The sequence below is a fragment of the Catharus ustulatus genome, chromosome 8 (genome assembly GCF_009819885.2).
Source record: "Catharus ustulatus isolate bCatUst1 chromosome 8, bCatUst1.pri.v2, whole genome shotgun sequence".
Lineage (NCBI taxonomy): Eukaryota > Metazoa > Chordata > Aves > Passeriformes > Turdidae > Catharus > Catharus ustulatus.
In genome coordinates, this window is record NC_046228.1 from 9,151,174 (window position 1) to 9,176,046 (window position 24,873).

General features: G+C 40.2%; 2 protein-coding genes across 3 annotated transcripts; one reads left to right on the top strand and one right to left on the bottom strand.

Annotated features, from left to right (window-relative positions):
- The first annotated feature begins 100 nt into the window (after positions 1 to 100).
- Positions 101 to 10,533, top strand: ZDHHC6 (zinc finger DHHC-type palmitoyltransferase 6). Its single transcript, XM_033065467.1, has 10 exons — positions 101 to 472; positions 2,178 to 2,269; positions 3,665 to 3,824; positions 4,871 to 5,032; positions 5,603 to 5,656; positions 7,080 to 7,247; positions 7,534 to 7,575; positions 7,912 to 8,057; positions 8,154 to 8,197; positions 9,971 to 10,533. The coding sequence occupies exons 1-10, from the start codon at positions 224 to 226 to the stop codon at positions 10,072 to 10,074; spliced, it is 1,221 nt and encodes a 406-aa protein (XP_032921358.1). The 5' UTR covers positions 101 to 223; the 3' UTR covers positions 10,075 to 10,533.
- A 2,301-nt stretch (positions 10,534 to 12,834) lies between these two features.
- Positions 12,835 to 23,593, bottom strand: ACSL5 (acyl-CoA synthetase long chain family member 5). 2 transcript variants are annotated; one of them, XM_033066326.1, is made up of 20 exons: positions 23,438 to 23,593; positions 22,807 to 22,915; positions 22,077 to 22,141; positions 21,896 to 21,997; positions 21,485 to 21,584; positions 20,141 to 20,319; positions 19,516 to 19,548; positions 19,267 to 19,318; positions 18,655 to 18,728; positions 18,136 to 18,213; positions 17,788 to 17,922; positions 17,190 to 17,324; positions 17,020 to 17,115; positions 16,420 to 16,492; positions 15,567 to 15,655; positions 15,371 to 15,487; positions 14,812 to 14,955; positions 13,836 to 13,937; positions 13,394 to 13,465; positions 12,835 to 13,005 (listed from the first exon to the last, which is right to left on the bottom strand). In XM_033066326.1, exons 1-20 carry the CDS (start codon positions 23,591 to 23,593, stop codon positions 12,865 to 12,867), a joined length of 2,052 nt encoding a protein of 683 aa, XP_032922217.1. In that variant the 3' UTR covers positions 12,835 to 12,864. The 2 variants fall into 2 exon arrangements, with proteins under 2 accessions (XP_032922217.1, XP_032922218.1); XM_033066327.1 differs by having other exon boundaries at positions 12,865 to 13,005; positions 13,394 to 13,461; positions 13,832 to 13,937.
- Positions 23,594 to 24,873: the final 1,280 nt, after the last annotated feature.

Here is a 24,873-nt window from a genome sequence, read left to right on the forward strand (position 1 = left end):
GGGGCCCGTATTGCGCGCGGACCGCGGGCGGGCGGTGGCAGCGCGGCCGCCGCTACCGCCCCGCTCCTCCCCTTCCCTCCCCTTCCCACTCCCTTCCCTCCTCCTTCCCTCCCCTCCTCTTCCCGCTCCCTTCCCTTTTCCCTTCCCGCCCTCGCCCTCGGCAGCCGGCGGGAGCCATGCACGGCGGCGGCGGGGCGGCGGCGGTCGGGCGGCGGTAGCGGCGATGGTGGGGCCGGGCGCGCTGCAGCGGGCGCGGCGCCTGTGCCACTGGGGCCCGGCGGTGGCGCTGGCCGTGGTGGCCGTGTGCTCCGCCACCGCCATGGCCGACGCCGCGCTCTGGTACTGGCCCCTGGACACGGCCGGGGGAAGCGTCAACTTCGTGATGCTGCTCAACTGGACCGTCATGATCCTCTACAACTACTTCAGCGCCATGTTCGTGGGCCCCGGGTACGTCCCGCTGGGGTGGACGCCGGTAAGCGCTGCCTTGCGACCGCCTCGTCCCGGGGCCTCGCGGGGGACCGGGGGCAGCCCTGGGGCCGGGCCGGCCGTCCCGCGGTCACCGCAGCAGAAATCGCGTGTCTTTCGATGCCATCGTTTCTCCTCTGTCCCCCAAGATCGCTGCACGCTCTCAAGCCACTACTTCCTCCTTATCTTGTTCCGAAATCTTTCCTTTGCCCCTCCCGACTTTGCTCCTGCAGCTTCCAGAGTTTCCAGTACAACCCAGCTTGCTCCTGACACCGAAATGGGATGGATAGAAACTTTTAAACACAGTTTTGGCATTAGAAAGCAGCACGCTTGGACGCTTCAATTATCCGTCCTCTAACCGAGTGTGCCGAGCGTTGGGTAAACAGAGTTTTTATCACCCACGTTGATTACACACTCATTCGCTATCGCCACTTATTTAATGTATATATAGTGCCTTACTTTACAATGTCGAAGTCCTTATGTGGCCTTTTGGGGTCTCCTTTGGTGGTCCTCGGTGGCCAGCGTTGTAATATTTCAGGTGGCCGTTCCCTGAGCCCAGCTCTTGAGTAAGCACAGCACTGTTATTCCATAACTCCTGCTTTGACAGCCTTGCAGAGCTGAGCCGGCTTCCTGCTTGCCCAAGTTACATCCTTCATTTGCTTCGCCAAGGCTCGGTTCTGTTCTGCTGCTCTTCTCCATCCCCTCTGTGTGCTGTCAGAGGTCTGGAAAGGCTGCTTAGCAGGCAGCAGTTGCTGTGTTTTGTTTTATTAGGGGTTTCTCAAAGCAAAGCAGCAGAAAACGAGCACTGTTAGCTTGGAATGAGAACCTCAAGGTTGTCTGCATGCTCCTGCAGCACATGATTGGGAGATTTTGCTGCTAGCAGTAACAATTAAAAGTAATTAATTTAGAAAATGTCTCTTTTTATTTTATGCAAGCCAGAAAAGTTTATGTTTACCTTCCACTTAACACAGTGCAAGATAGAAATTTTCATTTCTTGTGCTTCAATAATCTCTTGCAAGAGTTATGTTCAAGAATGATACAGGTTCACTATCTCAAGGCAGCTGGTCAGAGTTTGTGTTCCAATGGTGTGATACAAAGTTCAATGCTGGTCACCTTTCTAATCCTGGAATATTACTCAAGACAGTCTAGGCAGAAGAGGATCCTAATAATTATCTTAACAGGACAACTGGGTACTCCACTTCCTAAGTGCAAGATTTTGGCCGCTACTTGTGCTCTGCAAGTGTCTCTGTCTCTCATCTTGCTGTAGTTGGGGGATGTGTGTGTAAAAGAGATTGTGAGAGAGTTGAACGTTAGTGGTTACCAGTGCTTTATCTCAGTAGTAAGCAGAGTGGTTTATGGTATAAAATTGAGAGAAAATTTGCTCAGGATTTTTTTTTCTCTCAGAACTTTTACTCTCAGAACATAACTATGAAACCCTGCTTGTACAGTTGCTCTTCCTGACAGAAGAATTGTTTATTTCTTTTAGCAAGCAGCACTTTCAGCAGTGGGAGATGGTTGTGTTGATAGCTAAGAGATTAGCTAGGAGATTATTTAATTTTGTCTTTTCCTCTCCCTGACGCCTACCATTAAATAGGGTTGGACTACGAAACACACCCTGTCAGAAGAAATCAAAGGTGCTTAGGAAAATGCCAAAATAAACATTGCCAGCAGAGTTGTGTATACATCTGACACTCCTATTCTTCTGTTTAAAGGAAAAATCTCAGGATTGCATGTATCTCCAATACTGTAAAGTGTGTCAGTCTTACAAGGCACCTCGTTCACATCACTGTCGGAAGTGTAACAGGTACTGTTTCTCTTTATAATTGTTTTAAAGTCTATATTACAACAGCTTCAAATCTAATGAAGTTTAGAAAAATTACTGTCTTTAACACTCTTTATAGTTTGAAATCAGTGCTTCAAAAATGTGAGTCTGTGTAAACACACCTAAAAATATTCTGAAATTCTGTTTAAATTCTGAGTCCAAACATCGATCTGCTAAGAGAGTAGAAATATCTGTTCTGTCGTCTTTCCAAATGGGAATTAAATGTTGATTTGAGTGGATATTTTTGGACTGTTTTTTGCTCTTCTCCAAAGCAGGTTTTTGAGTTGGCATGTTAAGTGAAGTAATAAACCTTTCAGGTCAACTCAAGAACTTTTGCACCTTGTTATCTTCCAACACACTCATCCTGATACAGAGGATACTTTATTGTAAATAGCTGTCACTAGAATTTAGTGCATCTTGAAAAAATCAAGGCACTTCAGCTGTCTGCAGTCCAGGCAGGTCATCCTCTGAAGGACTCTTAAGAGAATGTGGTGAAAGGATATTGCATCATATTCATTTGTTTGTTATTTCTATAAACCCAAGACGTACAGTCAGTGTTTTTGTAGGAAACAGAAACTGAAACTCCAGAGCAAAGCTGTAATTCGGCTGCATCATCCCCAGATTTAAAATTAATGATTCTTTTCCTTGAGTGACAATCTTTACACTGAGGATTGATCACTTAGGTGTTCACATAGACTTTTACACCTGTCAAGGTGATTTGGGATGCAAACAAATCTTTAATCAGGTGGGTTTTTTTTGCATCTCTTAGCTACACCAAAATTACTGGCTTTATATTGAATACAAGAGTGTCTCTAGGGTCTTCACACTTGTTAAATGTATTTTTCTTGAAAAGGATTTTCAATGGTGGAAGGTCAATACATAGCATTTGAGAAAGCTTTCAGAGGATTTACCACTGAAAAGAGTCACTGTCAAACTTCTGTCTGTATATCTTTCTTTAAATACTCTTTCTACAAGTAGTTCACAGGGAATTTGATATTTCCTTTATTTTCCTGATATTCTGATTTTTAAAAACTGGCATTGACAGTCATGCTTAATTATTGTGATCATAGTTCTTACAAGTCTCATTCTATGGCTCTGTCTCCAGGCTCTGTATTATGGTGTTTATTAGCAACTAGTTAGTTTGAGTAAAGGGGAGGGTAGGACCTGGAAGCACTTTTTATTTACTTTTTTGAATTCTGCAACATGGAAATATAATTCTGAATAGCAACTAAAAAGAAACTACTGTGTTGATTTGTCAGAAATTGATGGGTTCAAATGAAAGAATGGAGGTTGAGAAGTAGAAAATCACCCATCCTTTAAGTTGTTTGAGAAACATCCTACATGTCCTTTATATTAATCAGTATTTATTATTCACAGATGTGTGATGAAGATGGATCATCACTGTCCTTGGATCAACAACTGTTGTGGATACCAGAATCATGCATCTTTCACTCTGTTTCTCCTCTTAGCTCCACTGGGATGCATTCACGCTTCTTTCATATTTATTATGACAATGTACACTCAGCTTTACAATAGAGTAAGAAAACAAAACTAAACTCTTAAAATGCTATTTAAGTCAGGTGCATAATTTATTTCTGGAAGTACAAGAGTATTTGGTTTTCTGAGAAGAAACATGTGGAATTCCTTGTTATTCTTTCCACATGCAGTCCTAGTTCTACTGTATACCTGTAAGATGTATGTGTGTGAGTGGAGGGGGATTCAGAGAAAGTTGTTTCTATTTTCATTCCTTTTTTTACTTTTTTTCCCCCTGTTGCTTCTCATAATCATAGGGAGTTTCCTATTGCTTTACATTGACTGAAGATAGTTTCTGAGTAGTTTTTTATGTAGAGAGAGAGACAGGCTGTGTTTTGGCTGGCACAGAGAACAGATGCTATTTATTTCCAACACATAAGTTAGATCCTAGTTATTTTCTTTTACTGGCCACTTTTCTAGAATTGTGCCTATTTCTTCAAGGAAAAAAAAGTACATTACATTTTGGGACTAAAAATAAATGTGTTAACTGTAGGGTTTTTAACTGGAAAACTTCAACAGTGAGCAAAGCTTGTTCTGGAATACACCCCTTATCTCAGATCCATGGTTAAGATTATAAGCTTTGATTTCAACTTTTGTGGTTGCAGTGAAGAGCTTGATAACGTCAGATGAGTGTAACAGAAGTTGTATTTGTAGCAGCTGAGCTATGTTTGCAGAGGGATAATGTTAAGAACTGCTGTCTGCAAAGCTTTTAGAGAAAAGCCTGCAGCATTTCCATGGAAAATTGAGACTGTTCTATGCAAACCTTGTCCATCTGATGCTGATGAATGTGTTTTTGTTAACAAACCAGAGACCTGTTTTCTTGGCCGATATTTGGGCCTGTGGAGCTTGCAAGATGGCGATTGTGGTTTCATTTCCATCTAGCAACAAACTTCTGAAGATGAAAGTCTTTTGAATATTTTTTTTTTTAGCTACTCTCCTTGCATTATAAACCTGTCAGATGTGGGACTTAGAGGCAGATTTCTTGTGGCTAACTTGATTTGTTTCAGCAGTTGGAAATTCTAGAGCTGAACGGAGTTTTTCTCTTTGCAGATATCTTTTGGGTGGAGTTCTGTGAAGATTGACATGAGTGCAGCCAAAAGAGACCCTCGTCCCATTATTCCCTTTGGACTCTCTGCATTTGCTGCATCTTTATTTGCCTTAGGACTGGCATTAGGAACAACTATTGCTGTTGGTATGCTGTTTATTATCCAGGTGAGTCTGTGACTCTGTTATGAAGGAGTTAAAAGCTGTAAGTTTTGCATGCTTGCGGAGCAGAAACAGAATTCAGGATTGAGATAAGAACAGTTGTTCAGAGCTTATGTTGTATAATTTTTCTGGGGATTCATGTAGCTTTGTCCTGGTTTTTCTGTTACCATAGTTTTGGGTTTTTTTCACTGTTTTCCATGGCAGGACTTGGATGTGAAAATCTAATGAGATGGATTTTATAAACTCCCTGAAACAGGCAAAATACTTGCCCTGTCCCTGCAAATGGGTGTAAATATGCCTGATATATTTCTTAAAATGTTGGACATCTTTGGAAGGAAACAAAAAGGCACATTTTAAGTATAAAGTGCAATACTCTGTGATACTGTCTTAAGTGTATAATTCTAGAGCCTGTATCTCTGCTGAGGGTTAGCTTCTAACAAATGTTTCAGTTCAGTTGCTGTAAAAGTAGCTTTGTTCTTTAAAGCAAATTTAGTTTGTTGAATGAAGCTTTCTTTGTATAGATGATGTATTCCTGCAGAAAATAAATCCTAATTTCACCTAACACTTCTATTTCAGATGAAAGTAATTTTGACAAATAAAACTTCAATCGAATCCTGGATTGAAGAAAAGGTATGCTTTAATTACAGTATTCTTGTACTGTTACAAAGTCTGTTTTCCATATTTGTATTTTTTTGTTTCACCTCTGGGTTAAAACCAAAGATGCTATTTCAATTCACCACTGACCTAACACCTATAATTCACTGAAAGAAATGAGAAATCATATAAATGCATAGATTTTTCTTTGGTTTTGGAGGAGTTTGTTGAACATAGAATAATATTTGCTTTGAAAAGACTTGGCTTATCTACTTGAAATATGGAGTGTTTTCATCTGAAACTTGAGCTTTGTCACTACACCTGCCTGTAGCTTTAATTGTCCACCTCACAGACCCAGTCAAAGTGGCTCATGGTTTTCCCCATTTCTTGTAAGGTTATAAAGGAGCTTTGTCCTTGATTTGGAAAGATTTTCCTTGATTTTAAGGAAGTACTAGAAAATACCTAGTCTTCTGTCCTTTAAATTTCTCTTGGTTTTTCTCATCTTCATAGAGGTTTTCACAGGAATTTTCAGGAGAAATATAGTCAAGCAACAGCAACTAAGTTTAGAGGAAGCAAAACTGATTATTGTTTAGAAGTTAGTTTGGTTCTACCTGTTTTTTTTTTTGTGTAAGTCCACAACCATTTCATTAATGTCTTGTTTTCTTTTATTTTGTGTGCCAAATTAGCATGAAAATCTTAACTGTGTAAAAGTACTTAATCAGCTCTTTGCATGGGATATGGTTGGATCCAAGTCCTGTTAGACCTTTGAATAATGGGATAGTGGAACATAGTGAAAGAAATCCCTGTTATCACTATATTATAGAATTCGGAATATGTTAAAATTTTTACTGTAAAACACAGGCTGCTGATATGTCCTTTTTGAGAACTGAGCACAGACTGTAACACATAAATATTTAATAAAATGGCATTATTGCAACAGAGAGCACTGCTCTGTGGCTGTTCCACTAGATGTCATCAGAACTGTGGGAATGTAAAGCTGGTGACTACGGAATGTGAGTGATTCAGATCATGCCTGTGTGTGTTCTTAGAGGAGAAATTGGCACTACCGATGTTGAGTCATGTTTGTGATCATTAATCAAAGGATTCTGAGCTGTAACTGAGAAATTGTCAGGCATTGGTCCCTAAAAAAAAGCAGTGAAGTAAGTAAAGGAGTGTGAAGGGAATCATCAGTGTAGTCAGTGGACTCTGTAGTTAAAGAGTAAATGGGAGGTGACAGGGATGGGGACACCCAAACCAGACATCCTTCTGAATGCCATGATTGGTTTCGGTAGCTTTTAAAGCCTGGGTTGATATAGCAGGAATTCACTGCTCTTGCCTGAAAATATTTGCCTTTAGGTCCCATGGACCCATACAGGGCTTGTGACCTTCCTAATATTTGCTGCTTGACTGCAGTTTGTAGGGCTTTTTTTATGTACCACATTCCTTAATTATTTTCTAGGCCAAAGACAGAATCCAGTACTACCAAACGGGTGAGACCTTTATCTTCCCCTATGATATGGGAAGTAAATGGAAGAACTTCAGGCAAGTGTTTACATGGTCTGGGATTCCTGAGGGAGATGGCCTGGACTGGCCAGTTAGAGATGGATGTCACCAGTACAGTCTGACGGTAACTGGTCTTCACTGGTATCTCAAGTTGACTCTTCACTATCCAACTGTCTGCTTTCCTTTGCAATAACAGACCAGCTTTTTAAATAACTAAAATAGATGAGCTTGAAATGCATGTACAGGAGTTCTCTTAAATGTTCTCCCTTTTTTAATGCACTAGAAAAAGTTAAGCTTTTGTGAGTGCTTCAAACTGCTAATGGTATTTCCTGTGTTTGTTGAATGATTTCAATGCCTGGCTTTATTTTGTGTTGAATGCTACCTAAATTTCTATTTATAATCATTTATAGATAGAACAACTGAAGCAGAAAGCAGACAAGCGAGTAAGAAGTGTAAGTATTTGTGAAGTTTGGTCTCAAATTACTTTGAAATAGCAGTATAAATAAATGTAATTAATCCACACAAACAATGTATAGCAATCTCTACCTAATTAGTTTTGGCAATTAGCCTTTGCATTTGCTTCTTAGTTTCCAGATGGGAAGAAAGATGATAATAAAGAGGACTGTGCTTCATTGTTAAGCAGTAATTTACAATTTAGAGTACCTTTGACAGTCACTGTCATTGTTCAAATCTGTGATAAGCTTGAATTGATTTTTTTAGTGTGGAATTTATCAGTAAGCTGTAACTCCTTCAAATACCAACTTGCTGTGCTCTGTTCCAATCTGTAGGTGCGGTATCGAGCCATAGAAGATTACAGTGGTGTCTGCTGCCCTGTGACTAAAGGTGTTAAAACATTCTTCACGACACCGTGCACTGAAGAGCCTAGAATTGCACTGAGTAAAGGGGATCTGATTTTAGCCACCAGAGGCTTAAAGTTAGTGGCTCCACACCTTTATGTTTGGTTAAAAGTTTGGTTAAAATACTGAGTTGAGTTCTGGCGTCTAATTACCTGTTATGCTTCCTTCCCTAGACACTGGATGTATGGTGAGAAGATTCTCATCTCAGCTGCTGATGGTATGGAGCAGTTAATTTCACTTTTTCTGTTGAAAATTGCAAATCAGTTTTATAGCTGTCTAGAAATGTGGCCAATATTATATGTTCACTTCTCAAACAGTAGAATGATAACATTACTGGCACTAGCTTCTCTCCACAGTTTCTGTTCTTTACATCTAATAGACTTCCCAGTTTCAATAAACATTACATGACTCTGTCTGACTGACAGCACACTCATTTAGTAGTTTATTGAAAGTTGAGTGGGAAGGGGGACACTTGATATTCTAAGAAAAAATTAAGACTTTTAGACTATAAAGAACTTAAGGATTAATATTTTTTTTATATTCCGTGGTGATCTGCCTTAAACACATCCAGGTTTCCTACCTACACACCCCATATAAGTATAGAGATTAATTTTTGTGTATCTTGAAAACTAGGACACATTATGTCCTTGGTTTGGAATAATTTTTAGAGACTTTAATATGCATTTATAAAACTAACTGTGAGTGGTGAAGATATTAAAGACTCTTTCTGATCTGCAGAGGGTCAGCATCACAGCCGCCTGCATTGAAGTTTTTAACATTTTTTCACTTCAGACCTCTTGCTTTGGACTGAACTGAAATTTTACCTGCCAGAGGGTGTGTTGGATTCTGTTGTTTCTTCCAAACAATATTTAATTCACTGCATATACATTTCATATTTGCACAAGTTTGGCTGCCAGCAGTCACTACACTGAGAGGTCTATGCTTTTTGTGGGAGGTCTGAAACCTTCATGGGCTGGAAATGCCTTGGCAGTTCACTCCAATACACTTCAAACATCAGACACAAATGAGCAGGGCAATAGTTTGTATTGTGTTGATTATTGTGAAGATTAGCAGGATATATTCCTCTATTGAATGTGGTGTTTTTAAAATCAGCTAAAATACGGTGTGGATGGGGAACTTGGTGAGCACTGAGAGGCTGGATCAGACTAGACTTCAAAAATAGGATGAGTTTTGTTAGAAATGTATAGCAAATTGCTATAAATAAGCAGGAACAAAAAGTTGCACTACAGCAAGATGACAAAATGAATGATTAGTAGCATTCTTCTTTGGAAAAAAAGAACTCAATTATAATATTGAGTCAACACTTTCAGAAAAGAAAAAGCATACAGCTTTCCAGATGCTGAAGTAAACCTTCCATCCTCCTCAGCATTGACAGAGACTCTGCTGAAATTATCTACAACTAAAAGCAGTTACTGCATCTCAAGAAGGAGGAAGCTCAACTGTAAAGGCTTGAGAGGAAAACAAAGAAAAATGAGAATAGTTAGAACAATAGAAAATGTTAAAAAATATTTGGAAAATAGAAAATGGGCTTACAAGGAAAAGCCAAAAGATTTGGGATTTTACCTGCAAAGGAGTAGGAAATGGGAGACAGTTTGGATATGTACAAATAGTCATCAGCTGTGTGAAAGTCTGTGGTAGACAAGTTTGTTACCTGCTTTCTGTTCCCCTGGTGTGTAGAAAAATGAGCTGTAAACCTGATTTATAGACAGAAATATTCAGGTAGGGTATGAAGATGATTTTTGTCAAGGAAGGTAGAGCACTGCAGAACTTTGGAGATGTCTGAAAACATTTTAGGTAGTTGGGGAAAATCTGTGCATCCCCAGGCAATGACTTTAGAAATTACTTAGATTTTCTGTCTTGTAGAAGAAAATAACTTAGGTAATTGCTTGATGTCTCTTCCAGTCCTGTGTTTTTCCTCAGTAGTGGGCCATGTTTTGTTCTAAGTTAATGCAACTTTTCATGTCTTAAGGTGGAATAAGAGAACGAGGCTGGTTCCCTAGGAAGTGTGTGGAAAAATACCAGTGTGACTCTGAAACGGATCAACCAGTGGATGGAGAGAAGAAAAGCAAATAGCCTTCTAATTTTTTAAAATATTAAATGGAATTTTTACTTCAGACCACAATCCTTTACTTGAAATTTTCTGTATATTACTTTAGACTTATGCAATGAATATGTTAGGATGAGGTTTTCTTTTCCTCACAGCTGAAAGGGTTCTATATGCCTGTGCCATGGTTTGCATACTTTTTAAACAAATAATTGAAGAAGCCATTCAGTGGATTGCCTTCAAGATGCATCTTTTTCATCACAAGTCAGAATTGTTTTTTTCTGTTGAAATTGCATTCTGAGCATTAAAATTATAATTTTTTTGCTCAGCCGCATCTGATTGTTATGCGTGCTGCTTATCTTTTTTTGTATTTCTCTGAAGCTGCCCTTGAAAATAAACACCTGATTCAAATTCCAGATAAAATTTGTTACCTGTGACTTTTAATGATGTGAATTGTCCACCTCAAATAAATGATACATTCATACTCACTTGTGGGTTCAATTGTTCTTAGACCTAGAAGAACTAGTTTGTAGGTATGGGAGTGTGAACTGACTGGGAAGTAAACATTTAACCTTGTAAGTTGCTTTTCAAGGTTAAAAAGGCTTCTGTTGTTGCAGTAGGAATATTTTGTGCTTTCAGTGGCAAAAATTACATCCAGCACTGTGTGTTCCCTCTGAAATCTGAGCCTGTACCCAAGAGATCTTGATCCATTTTAAAGAAAGCGGTATCCAAGAACAAAAACTTGTGTGAGTCTAGTGCTATTAATGATTAACAGCCTTCTTGAAGCATATTCATTTAGCCTCTAGTACGGATTATTAGAAGGAAGAACTTAAGTTGGAGTAACTTGTACCAGCTCAAGGCTTTTTAAATGTCTCCAAAATTCAGCAGGTGCTTTTATTCTCTCGGAGTGTAGAGTTACATGTCAGCTAGGTTGAGAGGTTTTGACATGTGGCAGAAGTGGCACACAAGAGACCACTGTAAAACCAATTTACACTTGAATTCCTATATATGTTTTATTGTTGAGGCAGTGCCATTCACCCTCCAGCCATATCTGTGCAGGGAAGCATCACCATTTATTGTATCAACAGAAGTAATTTCCAGGCACTGCAGCAGGTGGCATCACAGGATTCAGCCTTGAGTTTCTGCGGATCTCAGTTGCACTGGATTTACTCTCTCCAACTAACTAGCTCATTTTTGTTTCCAAAACCAGTTCTGGGATACAGGGATACATTTCTTCTTCCCTGTTTTGTTTTTTTTTTCTCTCTCTCCAGACTCACCTGGGGAAGAAGGTTAAGCCACCACTGACTTTCATGTCACAGTGCTTTAAGGAAAGCATAGGAAAGATAAGCAGCATTGTTACATGCAGTTTCAGAGACTTAGAAGCCTTTATAGCCTTGCATTTCTGACAAGCACAGGAAGTGACACAAAAGATACCTGAAGATGCCAAGGGCTTTGGGCCCAGACTAGAAACAGAATTGAGTAAAAACAGTAGTTTTTACTAGTCAAAGCTAGAGCTGCCTAACAGCAAGGGTGGGGATCTTTTGATAAATCTTGCTTTCATTTTGGGATAGCTGACCAAGAGGGGGAAAGGAAAAGCCACTAGCTGTCTGAACAAGACAGGGAAGACAATTCTTGTCTGCAAAGAGAATTGGCCTAGGAAAGCTACAGATCTACCTTCCCATGTTGCATCTTTGTTAGCACTGTCTTTTGAACTGCTAGAGCTGACTACTGCAGGGACAGGAACTCTCAGCAGAGACAGCACAGACTGATGGAAGACATAAGAAAGTATTCATCTTGCTTAAATCATTTTCTAAAGCAACAACTTAACACAAGAAACTCTCACATCTTATTTCATGTGGTAAATTCATTGTTTCAGCTCAGCCTAAGCTGGGGATAAGGAAAAGAAAGTTGAGTAGAGGAGCAGCTAGACTACAGGAGTAAATCTGGACTCCATTGTGTTATTGCCTCATAGCTGGAGCTGTGGCTGACCAGTGACAGCATAGGGAACAAGTTCATGTTCTGCAGCAGCTGGGTTCTAGCTGCAGCCACACAGAGCCAGGCAGCTGACAATGCGGTTGCAGCAGAGCCACAAGTAATTCACACAGGCTTCAGTTTGATTGTATAGCCTCAATTTATTGCATCCTATATCCTTAGGATTGACAGTTCAAGTTTTACACTTATTAGGCTCAGATTCCTAAGTGTAAAGGCTTTAATGCTGTCGTTTCATTTGAAAATGTGCAAAAACTGATCCAGTGCCTCCTAAAGAATGAACTGTGTTTGCTGTAGACAAATGTATTTTGCAAACCAGTTGATGCCAGATTACTCATTTTCATTATGAACAACTTGTACCATGTGGTCCAGGACTAGGAACAGGAAATTCACTTCTGTATTCATGTATTCTGAATTCGTGTTAGCATGAATTCATACTGAGTTCAGTCTGATTGCAGATCAGTCCACAACAGATCACAGTGGAGTTCATAGTTTCAGCAGGAAAACAGGATTTGCTTTTGACAGTGAGAAGTGCATACAGCTGTCTTTTAAAGGCTGAGGTTCTTGCATGTTTTTGCATTTCAGTCGCAGTCCAAGAAAGATGAAAGTTCTGGCTTTGCCTAGACAGTTGATGCTCAGTCCCACAGGATGTTAACACTGCTAGTTGTCAGTTATACTACAGCCATCTTCATCCACAAGTCTTTTTTCTCAGGTACTAGAAACAAATAAATTTTAAGTTCCTGTTCCCTTCCACTCAAGCCTGTCTTCACCACAGGCCATGCAGTGTCACAGATTTAACTACTCCATGCAGTTTAAATTAAACTGGTCATTTATTCCTGACTTGATGAATAGAGGGCATCAATCTCCTTCTGGAAGAATTTAACAACGTCTCCTCGCTTTGCCTTCAGTGTTGGTGTCAAGAGTCCATTTTCTACAGAGAACAACTCTGTATGGATGTACAGGTCTTTAACCTATTAAAAGAAAACAATTTAGTGCAAGATGCATCATTAGAAGACAAACAACAGTTCTTCCCAGCTTCTTTGGGCAAGAATTCAGTCCCAGGAGATCAGTAACTGAACTGTTTTTTCGGCTGACACAGCAAGAGGGTGGAATTCCAGAGCATCCCTTACAGCCTGTTGTGAACCTCCACTCATCTCTTTGCAATGGCCACTGCTGCCCTTCACAGCCCCTGGTCTCCTGATACAGAGATGCAGCCAATATTTCACTAACTGCTTCAATCAGGTGTCTGGGGCAGCTGCCTCAGGGCCCCTCCTGGCACAGGCAGCAGGAATGGTGACTTCCCAGCCACTGTGTTAGCAATACAGGTGCTAGTGGCAAGCAGGGTTTGAAAGTACTCACTTGTTCAAAGGACTTAAGGCCAGCCTCTCTCCCCAGTCTGATCATATCATCTAAAATAGCTTTCTTCACTGCCTAGAAGAAACATAGCAGAAGCAGAGTGGGTAAAGCTGTCATTCTGTAATTGCAGCTCAAAACCATAACCATTTGCCCATGCAGGAAAGACTGAGAATGGCAAGAATACATATTTCAGCATTCAAGATTTCTTATGTTAAGGCCCCTACAAAGGTCTGTCTTGTCACTGGAAAAGAAGCAGCAATAGCCCTTGAAACAAGAGACACCTAAACTCAGTTCCAGCTTTTGCTGTAAGGCTGCTTGCATGGCTCAACCAGATTAAACCAGTTCAAATCACTGAAAAGAGGTGGATAGAACGAAGTCAGAGCAATGTAGGATTGGATTTAGAATTAAATTCTGTCTCTAACCCACTAAACACAAAGCCACTCACAGGGTTTTTGCAGAGCTCTTCAAAGGAACCTTTTACTCCCAGTTTTCCTGCAAATTCTGGAAGCATCTCAGCATCAGGAACCACTATACCTACAAGGAAAGACTGAAAACAAGTGGAAATAGTCAAGCTGAGACCAAGATAATGCATACTAAATATCTTTGTGAGCTTGCTTGTGGGCAGTGTTTCTAAGACAAGTCATACGTACATCTCCATGCATTTTCAAAGTTTCAAAGGTAGTTGTGAGGATTCCGAGTCACTGAGAGTTGTGACAGCAGTAATTGAAGTACTGACACAGTTCATGTGTGCTGAACGATCCAGCGATTACTTTTGGCTAGTTTAGGTTGGAGACTGGCCTCTGCTAGCATAGGTAACATCTCCATGGCAAAGGAATGGAGAAACACTTGTGCTGTGCAGAAAGGCTGAGAGAATTGGGGTTGTTCAGCCTGAAGAAGGCTCCCTGAAGATTTTTTTCAAAACTAAAAGGGAGCTTGCAAGAAAGATGGGGACGAATTTTTAGGGCTTGTGGCAATAAGACAAGAGGTAATGGTTTTAAACTATAAGATAGTAAATGTTTATTAAATAAAAGGAATTTTTTTAAAGTGTGAGGGTGGTAAAACAATGGCAGAGGTTGCCCAGAGAGGTGGCAAATGCCCCATCCCTAGAAACATTCAAGCTCAGGCTGAATGGGAGATGTCCATGCTTGTTGCAGGGGGAACTATTCCATGAATCTAAACTAAACAGAGCTGACCTGACATACTAATCCCACACAAATATGTAATTAGTCTTTACCCAGCTTGCAACAATGCCAATTTGTCACTTGGGAAGTCTATAGGTCTGAGAACATCTTCCTTTACACATGGCTCTCTTAGGAACAGATTTTGTTCAAGGACTCTTATACATGCATACATTTGTGTCTTGATCATCCAAAACTTATGGGAGAAAATCTTGCAGGATGCTCACTCCTAACATTACTTACCCTCAGACTTTCACCATGTACAAAGACCTGGGCTACAGCAGCACTTTCAATATAGACATTTTCTATCTTCTCTGGAGCAATGTATTCTCCTTGTGCAAGTTTAAATATATTCTTCTTCCTATCAATGATCTTCAGCGTTCCATTCTAGACGTTAAAAGTGGAGGTCATTAGTTTCAAGTCATTGTCTTATATAAGAAGATTAACAAGCTTTGTTTTGCTGTATGAAAGGCACATCTGGAACTAGTCTAGATAGGTCTTTGCTTTCTACAGAGAGGTTTTTCTAATTTCTCTAGTTAGCTCAGGACATGATTATTCTCCTCTGACAGAAACCAAGACATCTTTGTTAAATCACTTCTACAGTGAAGAATAGTCTTTTAACTATGGGTCTAGCAGGTGTTATTTGGTATCTTGTAACCTAATGGGCCTTTGGAGCTTTGCCTGGAGTTATCTAGTGAATCTACTGTGTAGAGATTTTATCCTAGAATTTCATCTTTAGAGATTACTGTGAAGTAACAGGAATTCACGTGCAAGAGATGGTTTGTATTAAGCAACTACTCACTGGCAACCATTTCCCTATGTCTCCAGTGTGGAGCCAGCCATCTTTATCAATTGCTTCTGCTGTCTTCTCAGGGTCTTTCAGATAACCCTTGAACACATTTGGTCCTTTAATGCAGACCTATAGCAAGTAGAGAACACTGTTATCACCAAGTCTTATGTTTCAGTATTTCCTGACATGCACAGGAGATGGTACCTACCTCGCCTTCATTGTTAGAAGAGAAGTAACTCATTTCTTCCACATCATCTAGTTTTATGATATTACAAGCCAGAGGGGCTCCAACATGGCCTAAGAGGAAAAAAAAAAGAAAAAAAAAACAACAAAAAAAGACTGCAGCAATTGTAGATACTTACTGGGTTTGTTCACTGCTTTAACAAGAATTCCTTTAAAGTCCTTGTTTAAAGGGGTCTGGCATCAAATGTTCAAGCAAGTTGTTACAATGCCATTTTCAGACAGTTAATGTAGGACAAATAGCAGATAAATCTCGATCCTTAGGGTTTTATTGGTGTAATCAACCACACCAGCCACAAAAACTACTCATGCTTCCTCAGGAGCACTTCTCATGGATCCTGGTAATCATTTGCATTTCATCTTCATTATGCTCTGCAGTTACTGTGTTCACAGACATGATGACTTAAGTCTGAATTTCGAATATCCAGTACTGCTAAAATAAAAGCTAAATCTTCAAGGTCCTTCATGAAAATAATCAAGTATGTCTAATACTTTTGAATAAAATGTGTCATTTAGGAGACAAAGCTAGTTTCTTAAGGCCATTCAGGGAGTCCCTATGCAGTTTGCTCAGCTCTCTCTATGCCTTTCCTAATTCTGGAACAAAGTCTGAACTGATCTATAACACTTTACACCGTGGTTCTTCACCTGGCTCAGTCAAGAATTTTAGTGCCTATAAAGCAGACAGGTGACTGTTGCTACCAAGAATCACTTTGAGACCCATGATTTAATTTTCATTAAACTAAAAGCATTAGAGCACCTAGGGTTGAGTGCCCCTTTATGTGGACAGCTCTGGGAGACTTCACAAGTCTCAGCTCCCATACCTGTTGTCCAGTCTCCAGGCATTGAGAAAGTGGATCCAGCTGAGCATTCAGTCTGGCCATAACCTTCAAAGATCTGTGCGAGAAAGGATGAGTATTCCTTGAACATCAAGTCCTTGGCATGGAAGGCCTCAGTTCCAACTGTGCCCATGCACAAGTCTTCTTAGGAAGGAAGCCAAAACAACCTTTGCCTTTAAGATACCTTGATCTTATTGGTATAACCAGATGTTAAAGTTCACCTATCCAAACTTGGCTTTGGTCACCTCATTTTCTGTTCTCAAAAGTGCTACATTGGGAGCTCATTGACTCTCAGAATAAGCCACAAAACTCAGAGGCAGCTGCCTGACTTTGAGTGCTACATGTTCCTATTTCTGCTGCTGTATTCCTCTTCTCAGAGCCTACAGCATAGTTTTTTGGTAGTTTGAAGTGGGCCCTGCAAATTTTTTTTTTCCTGTACAGTTAACTCGGATGAAGCAGTCTGTAAATGACCAAGACTGACAGCATTTTCTCCAGGAATAAGCTGAGCTGGACCCCAGCTATATCACTGGTCATTCATTTGTGCATAGTCAAACAGAGCTTACTTTAAAAGAAAACTCAGCTTACCTGGCAGCCTAATGCTGCTCTAAGAAATGTCAGGACAGAGGGAGATATAGGGGCTGCACCCGTCACCATGATACGCACTTTTCCACCCATGGTTTCCTACAAGTGAAAAAAAAGCCATCAGATCCTCCAATATTACATTGCTTAGCTCCCTTACACTTGGAATGACTTACCTGAACTTTTTTGAAGACTAGCTTGTCCCAAATGCTGTCATTTCGAATGATGCCCTGTTTTATTTCAGCCATCTTCATAAACACAGCAAATTTCAACATGAAATTCTTTACTGGGGTGTTTGCACCACTCTGGATCTGCAAGGAAAAGTGCCAGTGACTCCTGGGTTTAACTCACATCTGTACATGTCATTCTTGCCTTGTTAAGAGGCACCAAATCTTACTTTGATGTTCTAGGGTCTGTTGTCACTACTGCAGTATCTAGGAGGTGACCCAAAAGGCAATACTAATTCATGTTACTGCTGAAACACTACAGCCATAGCTTTGAGGAAAGGGATCCTGTTAGCTTTGTGCTTGATTCGTTTGCATTACAAAAGTAAACAAAGTTTTTATCTCTTAACAGCAACAAACTTAGCCCAGTCATGACTGAAAACACCATTCTCACACTCCCAGAACTCTTTCAATCTCCTCAGAAAGGGTTCTAAAAAATTCTTCCTGCTAAGGAGTAGTGATGTTATGACATATTCAATACTATTTTGTATTTGTATGCTTGTTTGGATATATGAACACAAAGAAAACTTAGCTAAAATTGCTCACATACCTTGTCATACATTCGATTGAGCAGTCTTGGTACAACTGGAAATAATGTTGGCTTCAAGGTTTTCATGTCATCTGTTAGCAGCCTGATATCTCCTTGGAAGAAGCCTACTTTTGCTCCACAGCTGTATACCACAGCCTAAAAATTGACCAGACTAACTTTAGTCAAGAATTCCTAGCTTCACTAGCCATTAATTATTAGTCTAAGAAAAGCAGCATGATTTCCAGTGCCCAGTTATTACAAAATAAGGAAAGTTATTGTGTGAATAGGTTTTGAGGGCATACGGATTGCTAACATGACTTTTACTATAATTTGATTTATAAAAGCTAACATACATATCTCTGCACATACCTGTACAACTCTCTCAAACATGTGAGCCAAAGGAAGATAGGAAATGGCAACATCTGAACTTGTACACTCAATTGTGTTCTAGAGGGAAAGGAAGTAGAAGTTGGTTAGCATTTCCTGTGCCTGCTTGAGTTGCTTTTAAATAGAAAGTAAATAAAATTTGGATCAATTTAAGTATTTTGAGACAGACACTTCCAATGACTGAAGCAACTCAGGCTCATCCATCCCCTCCTCAAGATTTGCAGCTGTCACTCAGCTACACTAAATCAAAATTAGTTTTATGTTTTGGCAAGACTTGAAATAGATGGTTTAGTACTCTTAGTATTTAAACTATTCTCATTCTAGAATAACTTCTACCTAGAAATTCTTGTTCAATTCAAACCAAGTTTCTTGCAGTAGTATTTTCTCATTGAAAAAGGGGCAGTTAGCAAAGCATCAATTTCTGGGAGTGAATGGTTTACAGAAAATGCCCACATTAAAGCTGGTTTCATGACTGAGGACATATCCTGGCGAGTAGCTCACCTCTGTGCATCTAAGGAAGGCAGCAGCATTTGAAACAACATTCTGATGTGTCAGCATGGCTCCTTTGGGGTTACCTTTGGGGAGATTAAACAAGGTGAGCTGTGGCTCTGACTGCTTCTGCTGGCAGTTTCCCACGTCTTGTTTGGTTCAGTTTTGAACTATCTCTGTGCTAGGCTCAATCCCAGCAATCATTGTCACAGGAAATCACAGATAGGCCTCATCTTGAGTGCTTTAAACTATGGATATTACATGAAGGAAATGGCTACTGAAACAGCAGAGCAATTGGGAGTAGCATAACAAGATTTTTGTTTTAGCCCCTGTGGATCAAAATGCACAGTTGAATAACCAATCTCTTGAACATTAAGGCTGTATTTTTCATAGGGTAAGACAACCCAACGAAAATTTGGCTTTTCTTGCCCCCGGTTCTAAAAGCTTTATTGTAGTGCACTTGACTTGTAGGGACAGTATCCCAAGTAAAACTACAAGAGTGGTTTGACTGCTCTAATTTGCTAGTTTACTTCCATATTCTTAGGATTTCTTTTTTTTTTTTTTGTGCAGGGAAGCTGCATGTGGAAGTTCTTTCAGTGGGGAAGCATCACTATAAATTCTTACCTGTGGTTCCACTTGTAAAACACACAACAGAGAGATCTTCAGGTTTAGGGGGCTAGAGAGAAAAAGCCACATGAAGTCAGTGTGAGGATTATGATGGTTATCTGTAATTACATACAATTCCTAACTGTGATGAATCAGGAATTCTGGTTCACAAGAAAAATCTGCCAGCCTCCTCTACTAGCAGCATAGCAAGAGGTCTTTCCACAAACTAGTTTTACAAGTCTATAGCTGTTTCATAGAGATACTTACAACTGGATCTTTGATGTTGTTTCTTCCCAGCTCCTGTGTTAGAAAAAAAAAACACAGCTTAACAGATGTGCACAATAGGTGAATAGGTAATTGCATTTCAAATGCAACAATTGTTTTACTACTTTGCCTCTTGGTACTCTGTCTCATTCAAACAGAAACCTCTTCCTGAATTCAATACACATAAGCCTGAAAAACTGTCTGCTGCAAGTGTGGAAAGGACACATTCAAATGTGTGGAAAGTGATCAGAACTACTTGAGGAGTTCGGAAGTCCTGAGTGGAGAGGTTTCCTTTTATTGACATAGGCCACATCTCCTTACATGTATGCAAGTTTAAACCTAGTATTGGGATGTCTAAGGAGCCAGTAATTTGCACTTACAGCTCCAATTAGACTCAACTGCCAGTTTAGAAGCCTGATAAATCCTGTTACAACAGTATCACAAATGACGCTAAGCAAGTCTTGGCTGTCCACCTTTAGCTAAAGATATCAAGTTTCAAAATGACTGCTCATCAAGCTGTCATGTACAGGCACACAACAGGGTAATGCTTACAATAAAGTGTCATTGTTGCCACAGAAGATCAAGATGTTTAGCTGGCAAAGTATTCCAGAAGCCTTTAGCCACCTACCTCAACCTCCTGCAGTGACAGAATTTCAATTCCCACTTTAGCTCCTCTGTCCTGGAGCTCTTTATCAAAGAGATCCATGAGAATAATGATCTTCAGACATGGGGTCTTTTTTTCCTCACAGTTCTTAAGCAAGACCTCTGCCTTTGCAGGCGTGTCACAGATCACCACGCTTATTTCAGCTACAGAAAATAAATTATCAGAAGTCTGTTTAGAAGACACAAGGCCAATGACAGCTCAGCAGCACAAACTTTTACAACATAACATTGGTTTGGTGCCATTTGCATTTGTTCATATGGATTCAGTGGTATCTTAGAGTGCTAAGGTTCCTCCTACCATACTCAACTGATCAGGCAAATCTGACATTCTGGCAATATAAAGTGAGGACAAATGCTGAGGAGATGAAAAGAAATATCTTTGCTCACGGTCAAGATGAGCATTGAGACTTTTGGTATTGCTGTGATATTGTTAGGTTTAGCCATCTTCCTTAAATCTAAAAAAATTAAGGCCCAATTGAAAGAGGTAGCTAAAATTTCTGAATTATTACTTCAGCTTCCCTGCAGATGAAGTTACAAAAGCCTTTTCCTTTAAGCCAGTAGAGGAACTGGATTTGCCTCATCCTGCCAGTTCCCAGTTAAACTGGTAAATCAGAGCTGTGTAATCCCAAGACAAGACCTGTTTCCAAGATTCACCACCATAACTGTTGAAGTGGTTTTGCATGGTGAATCCTATTTATGGGATGGATCCCAGATCACTCTAACAACAGTGGATATTTATTTCCCCCATATCTCTCCTAAGACTGGGGGAAGAAAGCCTGAAGATTTATTTAACTTCCTTGCCAGTTTATTCCATAACGGTCTGCTAGATGTTGTTTCTGTAGAACAGGCAATAACCAGACAGATTAATCAGATTTAGGCATATCTTTACCCTTCCCTCCTCTGCTCTTTTCATCCTACAACTTTATAAATCGGACAGACACATACAGTCTTAATTTACATGCAAGTCTGTCTGCATTGTCTGATTGTTTGGCAGTGTGGGAGTTCAAGATTGCAAAACCTCAAATAACAAATAGTTGAGCACTCGAATTGCAGAATGAGCCAAAAGATCTAGCTGATCCTTCAGAGGTCTTGCAATCAAGACACTAGGAGACATAGGAAGCCCACTGGATTCTTCTAGGCTGAAGAATGAACCATGTGCCGAACAAAGCAGCTTTACTAAGAAATTAAGTGTCTGTAAGAGCAGTTAGGTTAAACTTACTCTGGTTTTTGCAAATTCCCTTGAACTTAGCCCTCTCAAAACAAAGTTTCCTAGAAAAATCCTTATGAAAGAGTGGAAGTCAATATTTACCTTTGTTAACAATATATACAATGGCCTCTGGTCCCAAAGTGTCATAGAGTGGAACAGCAACCATTGAGTAGGTGTAGCAGGCATACTCTGAAATGATCCACTGGAAAAAGAAAACAGCACAGCTAAAGAAAACTAGGAGGACTCAAGACAGGATTGACTAGAGACTTCATGCAACTTGACTAGCCCATGCACATGGCAGTGGGGGCTATGGAAGGGGCACGTCCATGAGAATAAGAGTTGGGAGAGATCATTGCATGCTTGGAATGGTATGTGCTCAGTCAGTAAGAAGGGAATTGGGAAGGAAAAAGTTGTGATTGTTTCTCATGTGGCCTGAAGTTACTTAAGCACTGACTCCCTTCTCACCCCAAGGTGTCAGAATAGTGTAGGAAAGAATACACAATTGTTGCTTACCTCTGGCCTATTCTGAGCAAAAATGCCAATATATTGGTCTGATGATGGTTTGCATCCTTTTTGCAGAAGCCCTGATCCCAGGTATTTAGTTCTGTCTGAAACCTGCAAGATAGTTATTTCCCCACTTTAGTGTTACAAAGGAGTATCCCAAATTAATTAATCTGTCATTTACAATACTCACCTGTTTATATGTCAGCCACTGATAAGGTTGCTTGGGTTTCCTGTAGCCTAGACAGCCACCATTTCCTAATGAAAGAGTTCAGAAAAGCAATTTCAAAGCTCAGTACTGAAGTTGCATAACACTACAATAGAAACATTTGAAGTGGGAAATGTTTTCTGTCAGACACTCAGGTAACTCCCTGGAGAGCAGGTCAGTGTCCATAGTTAAGCACTTTGCACAAACCAAGTTTGTAAGACTGCTTGCTTTATCCTTACAAGTGATATTTCTAAGATCTGGTGATATTCTTTCCATTGCACAACCCATGTGAGGTTGAAACAGTTTGCAAACCATCACATATTTCCATGCATAGGACTTGTGAAATGACGTGCACAAATTCACATCTGTTGTAAACAGGCAGCAATTTAGCAGGCAAACTCACACCATAAGACAAAAGAAAGGTGTTTCCCCCCTCCCAGTTCCTCTGATGCTTTATATCTGCTGACTCTGGACTGAACTCTACCATCTTCAGCTTCCAGTATTTGTTCCTGCCCAGTCTACCAGTAAGACCAGTAAGATGAGTGCTAAATTGGGACAGGGAGAAATGGTCACTTGTCTCTGCACCCCACAGAAGGCTAGAAGAGCTTTTGCTAGCCTGCTTTATTGTCACAGCCAAGACACAAGGAAAAGGATCTTGGAAAAAATTTTGTTTACTTGTGATAGACAAGTACTAACTAGCAGATGCAAAGCTTACCGGAAATACTCACTCCTCTCTGGAAAACTTCATACAGGGTTTTAGCATCTTCAAAGTAATAAGAAAGCAGGTTATTATCTGTCAAGAGTGCACCTCTTCTGGCTCCTCCCTAGGAACAGAGCATGGCATGAAACAGTGCAGAACAGATGAAATGTCATTTGTTCCTCAGCCATTCTCTCATCAATCCCCTGTAAAGCATTTCAATAGCATTGCATTGTTAGGGAATTTTCCCTTCCTGATTTTGATCTACTGAGTCACATGCAGAGGAATTTTCTAGATGGCCCAAATTAATGTTCAGTTACAGGTTATTGAGAGGCCTTGACTGACTGCTACCACTTGCCTTATTACATGAAGTCTACCACCAGTTTCAAAGATGATGCAGTGCATTGAAAATGCAGGAAAGTCAGTGACAGCCAAAGCCATCTGGTAAAAAGCCCACCTAGCCCTAGTTGGAAGGAGCTGCTGTTTCTCATCTTAGCATCTTAAGACTTCCCATCTCCCCACCATGCTCTGGAGTTGTACACCTGGGAGAGAAGGCTGGAGAGTTTCCACTGACACCCAGAATCAGGACGAATCAGTATTCAGATTAAGCTCCAAAACAGACCATATCCACAAGCAGAGAAAGCATTACCTCAATTCCTATTGACTGCTTGTTCAAATCAACAGGAGGTAAAATGGGTTTTGGCCTGCTTATCACCCACAGGAAGATGGCAGCTCCAAATGCAATGAGAGTGATCAATGCTGGTGTTGGGAGCGGTGAGAACAATACTTGAAGTATCCAGATCATTGTGCTGGATCAGTGGAGCCAGAGTTGAACCTGAAACAAACAGGAGGTTTAGTAGAGGTAGAAGCTTTAATTACCTATGAGCCGTGATTACTTAAGTAGCTTTTTGAACAATACTGCAAATCATTTCAGCAGTTTGCCCCTGGAGAGTCCTGGCACAATGGTGAAGAACTCTTATGCAATGTTTTAAGCCTCTTAAGAGATCTTAAGTCACCTGTCCCCATAAATCTTAATCAATGCTCATCCACCTCCACAAAAAGCTGAAGCCTGATGAAGTCAGACAAGGAAGAGATTCTTTCCATCCTTAAGGAAAGTAATCTGCCTGGGGGAAACCAGTCTATAATTTCCCAAATCTATCTCCCTAAGTATAACCAAAAAATGCCTGTGGTTCAGTGATGTGAATTGTGCAAGTAAGAAAATTCCTCAGTATTGGAAGTGTTCAATAGGAAATGGTTTTGCTGAAATAAGAAGGGTATTGATAAATTATGTGTTTGATACACCTACATATACGTCTGCAGGACCAACAGTATATTCACTGTCAGCTGCCTTTACTGGTCATGTTAGACAAATATTTCAGAGAGTGATAGTGTAGTCAGCCAAAAAAAATCAGCACAAATCAAAACTCTGAAAGTTGCCTTTCACTACGAAGTGATGACCTGGAAGTCAATGTGTGCGATGGAAGTCTACCTGGGAAACACAGAAAAAATTCTGCTGCTTGCATCCCCCAGGGTATCTTCTGTCAAGGGCAGGGAAGCAAAATCTGAGAATGCAGACTTTCTTATAAGACATAGAGACCAGAGCTTTTTCCTTAGAAACAAATGTTCTGACGAGTTTTGAGATTGAATTGCCAAGAGAAAAGACTGCTTTTTGTCTAAATCAGCTCAGATCTCAGCAAATTTTATTTGCTAGTGTCTAAATATCTGTTCAGGACACACCACCTCACACTTTGCAAGATGAATTACAACACTCTTTCAAAGTGCTTCATACAGAATCAAAGGAAGGCCATCAGTAGATAATATGTCTGCTATCAACTAAATCCCTGTACAAGAATACCAGAAGTCCTGATGCAATGAGTTCCAGTTACCCTTTAACTATAATTCCAATGAAGCTGAAGGTATTTTACAAACTGTCAGTAAGTTCAGCCAGGACCTGAAGTCAGAATTTGGGTCTCTGAGCCGAGACTGATAATTTAGATTACCTGTTTCTGTTTTTATCCTGCTGTATTCTGTGGTAAGAAAAGGCAAGATTTGCCTGCTCAGCATCTGGATAAGAAAGGGTACCTC

Bases quoted from the DNA above. Each gene is read 5' to 3' on its own strand.
- ACSL5 (XM_033066326.1), bottom strand. From the start codon at position 23,593: ATGATCTGGATACTTCAAGTATTGTTCTCACCGCTCCCAACACCAGCA. The intron at 22,916-23,437 runs GTAATGCTTTCT...CTCTGTTCCTAG, and splicing joins AGCAGTCAATAGGAATTGAG to GGAGGAGCCAGAAGAGGTGC. The intron at 17,325-17,787 runs GTATGTGAGCAA...TTTTCCTTGCAG, and splicing joins TCAATCGAATGTATGACAAG to ATCCAGAGTGGTGCAAACAC.
- ZDHHC6 (XM_033065467.1), top strand. From the start codon at position 224: ATGGTGGGGCCGGGCGCGCTGCAGCGGGCGCGGCGCCTGTGCCACTGG. The intron at 2,270-3,664 runs GTACTGTTTCTC...TATTATTCACAG, and splicing joins CACTGTCGGAAGTGTAACAG to ATGTGTGATGAAGATGGATC. The intron at 5,033-5,602 runs GTGAGTCTGTGA...CTTCTATTTCAG, and splicing joins GTATGCTGTTTATTATCCAG to ATGAAAGTAATTTTGACAAA.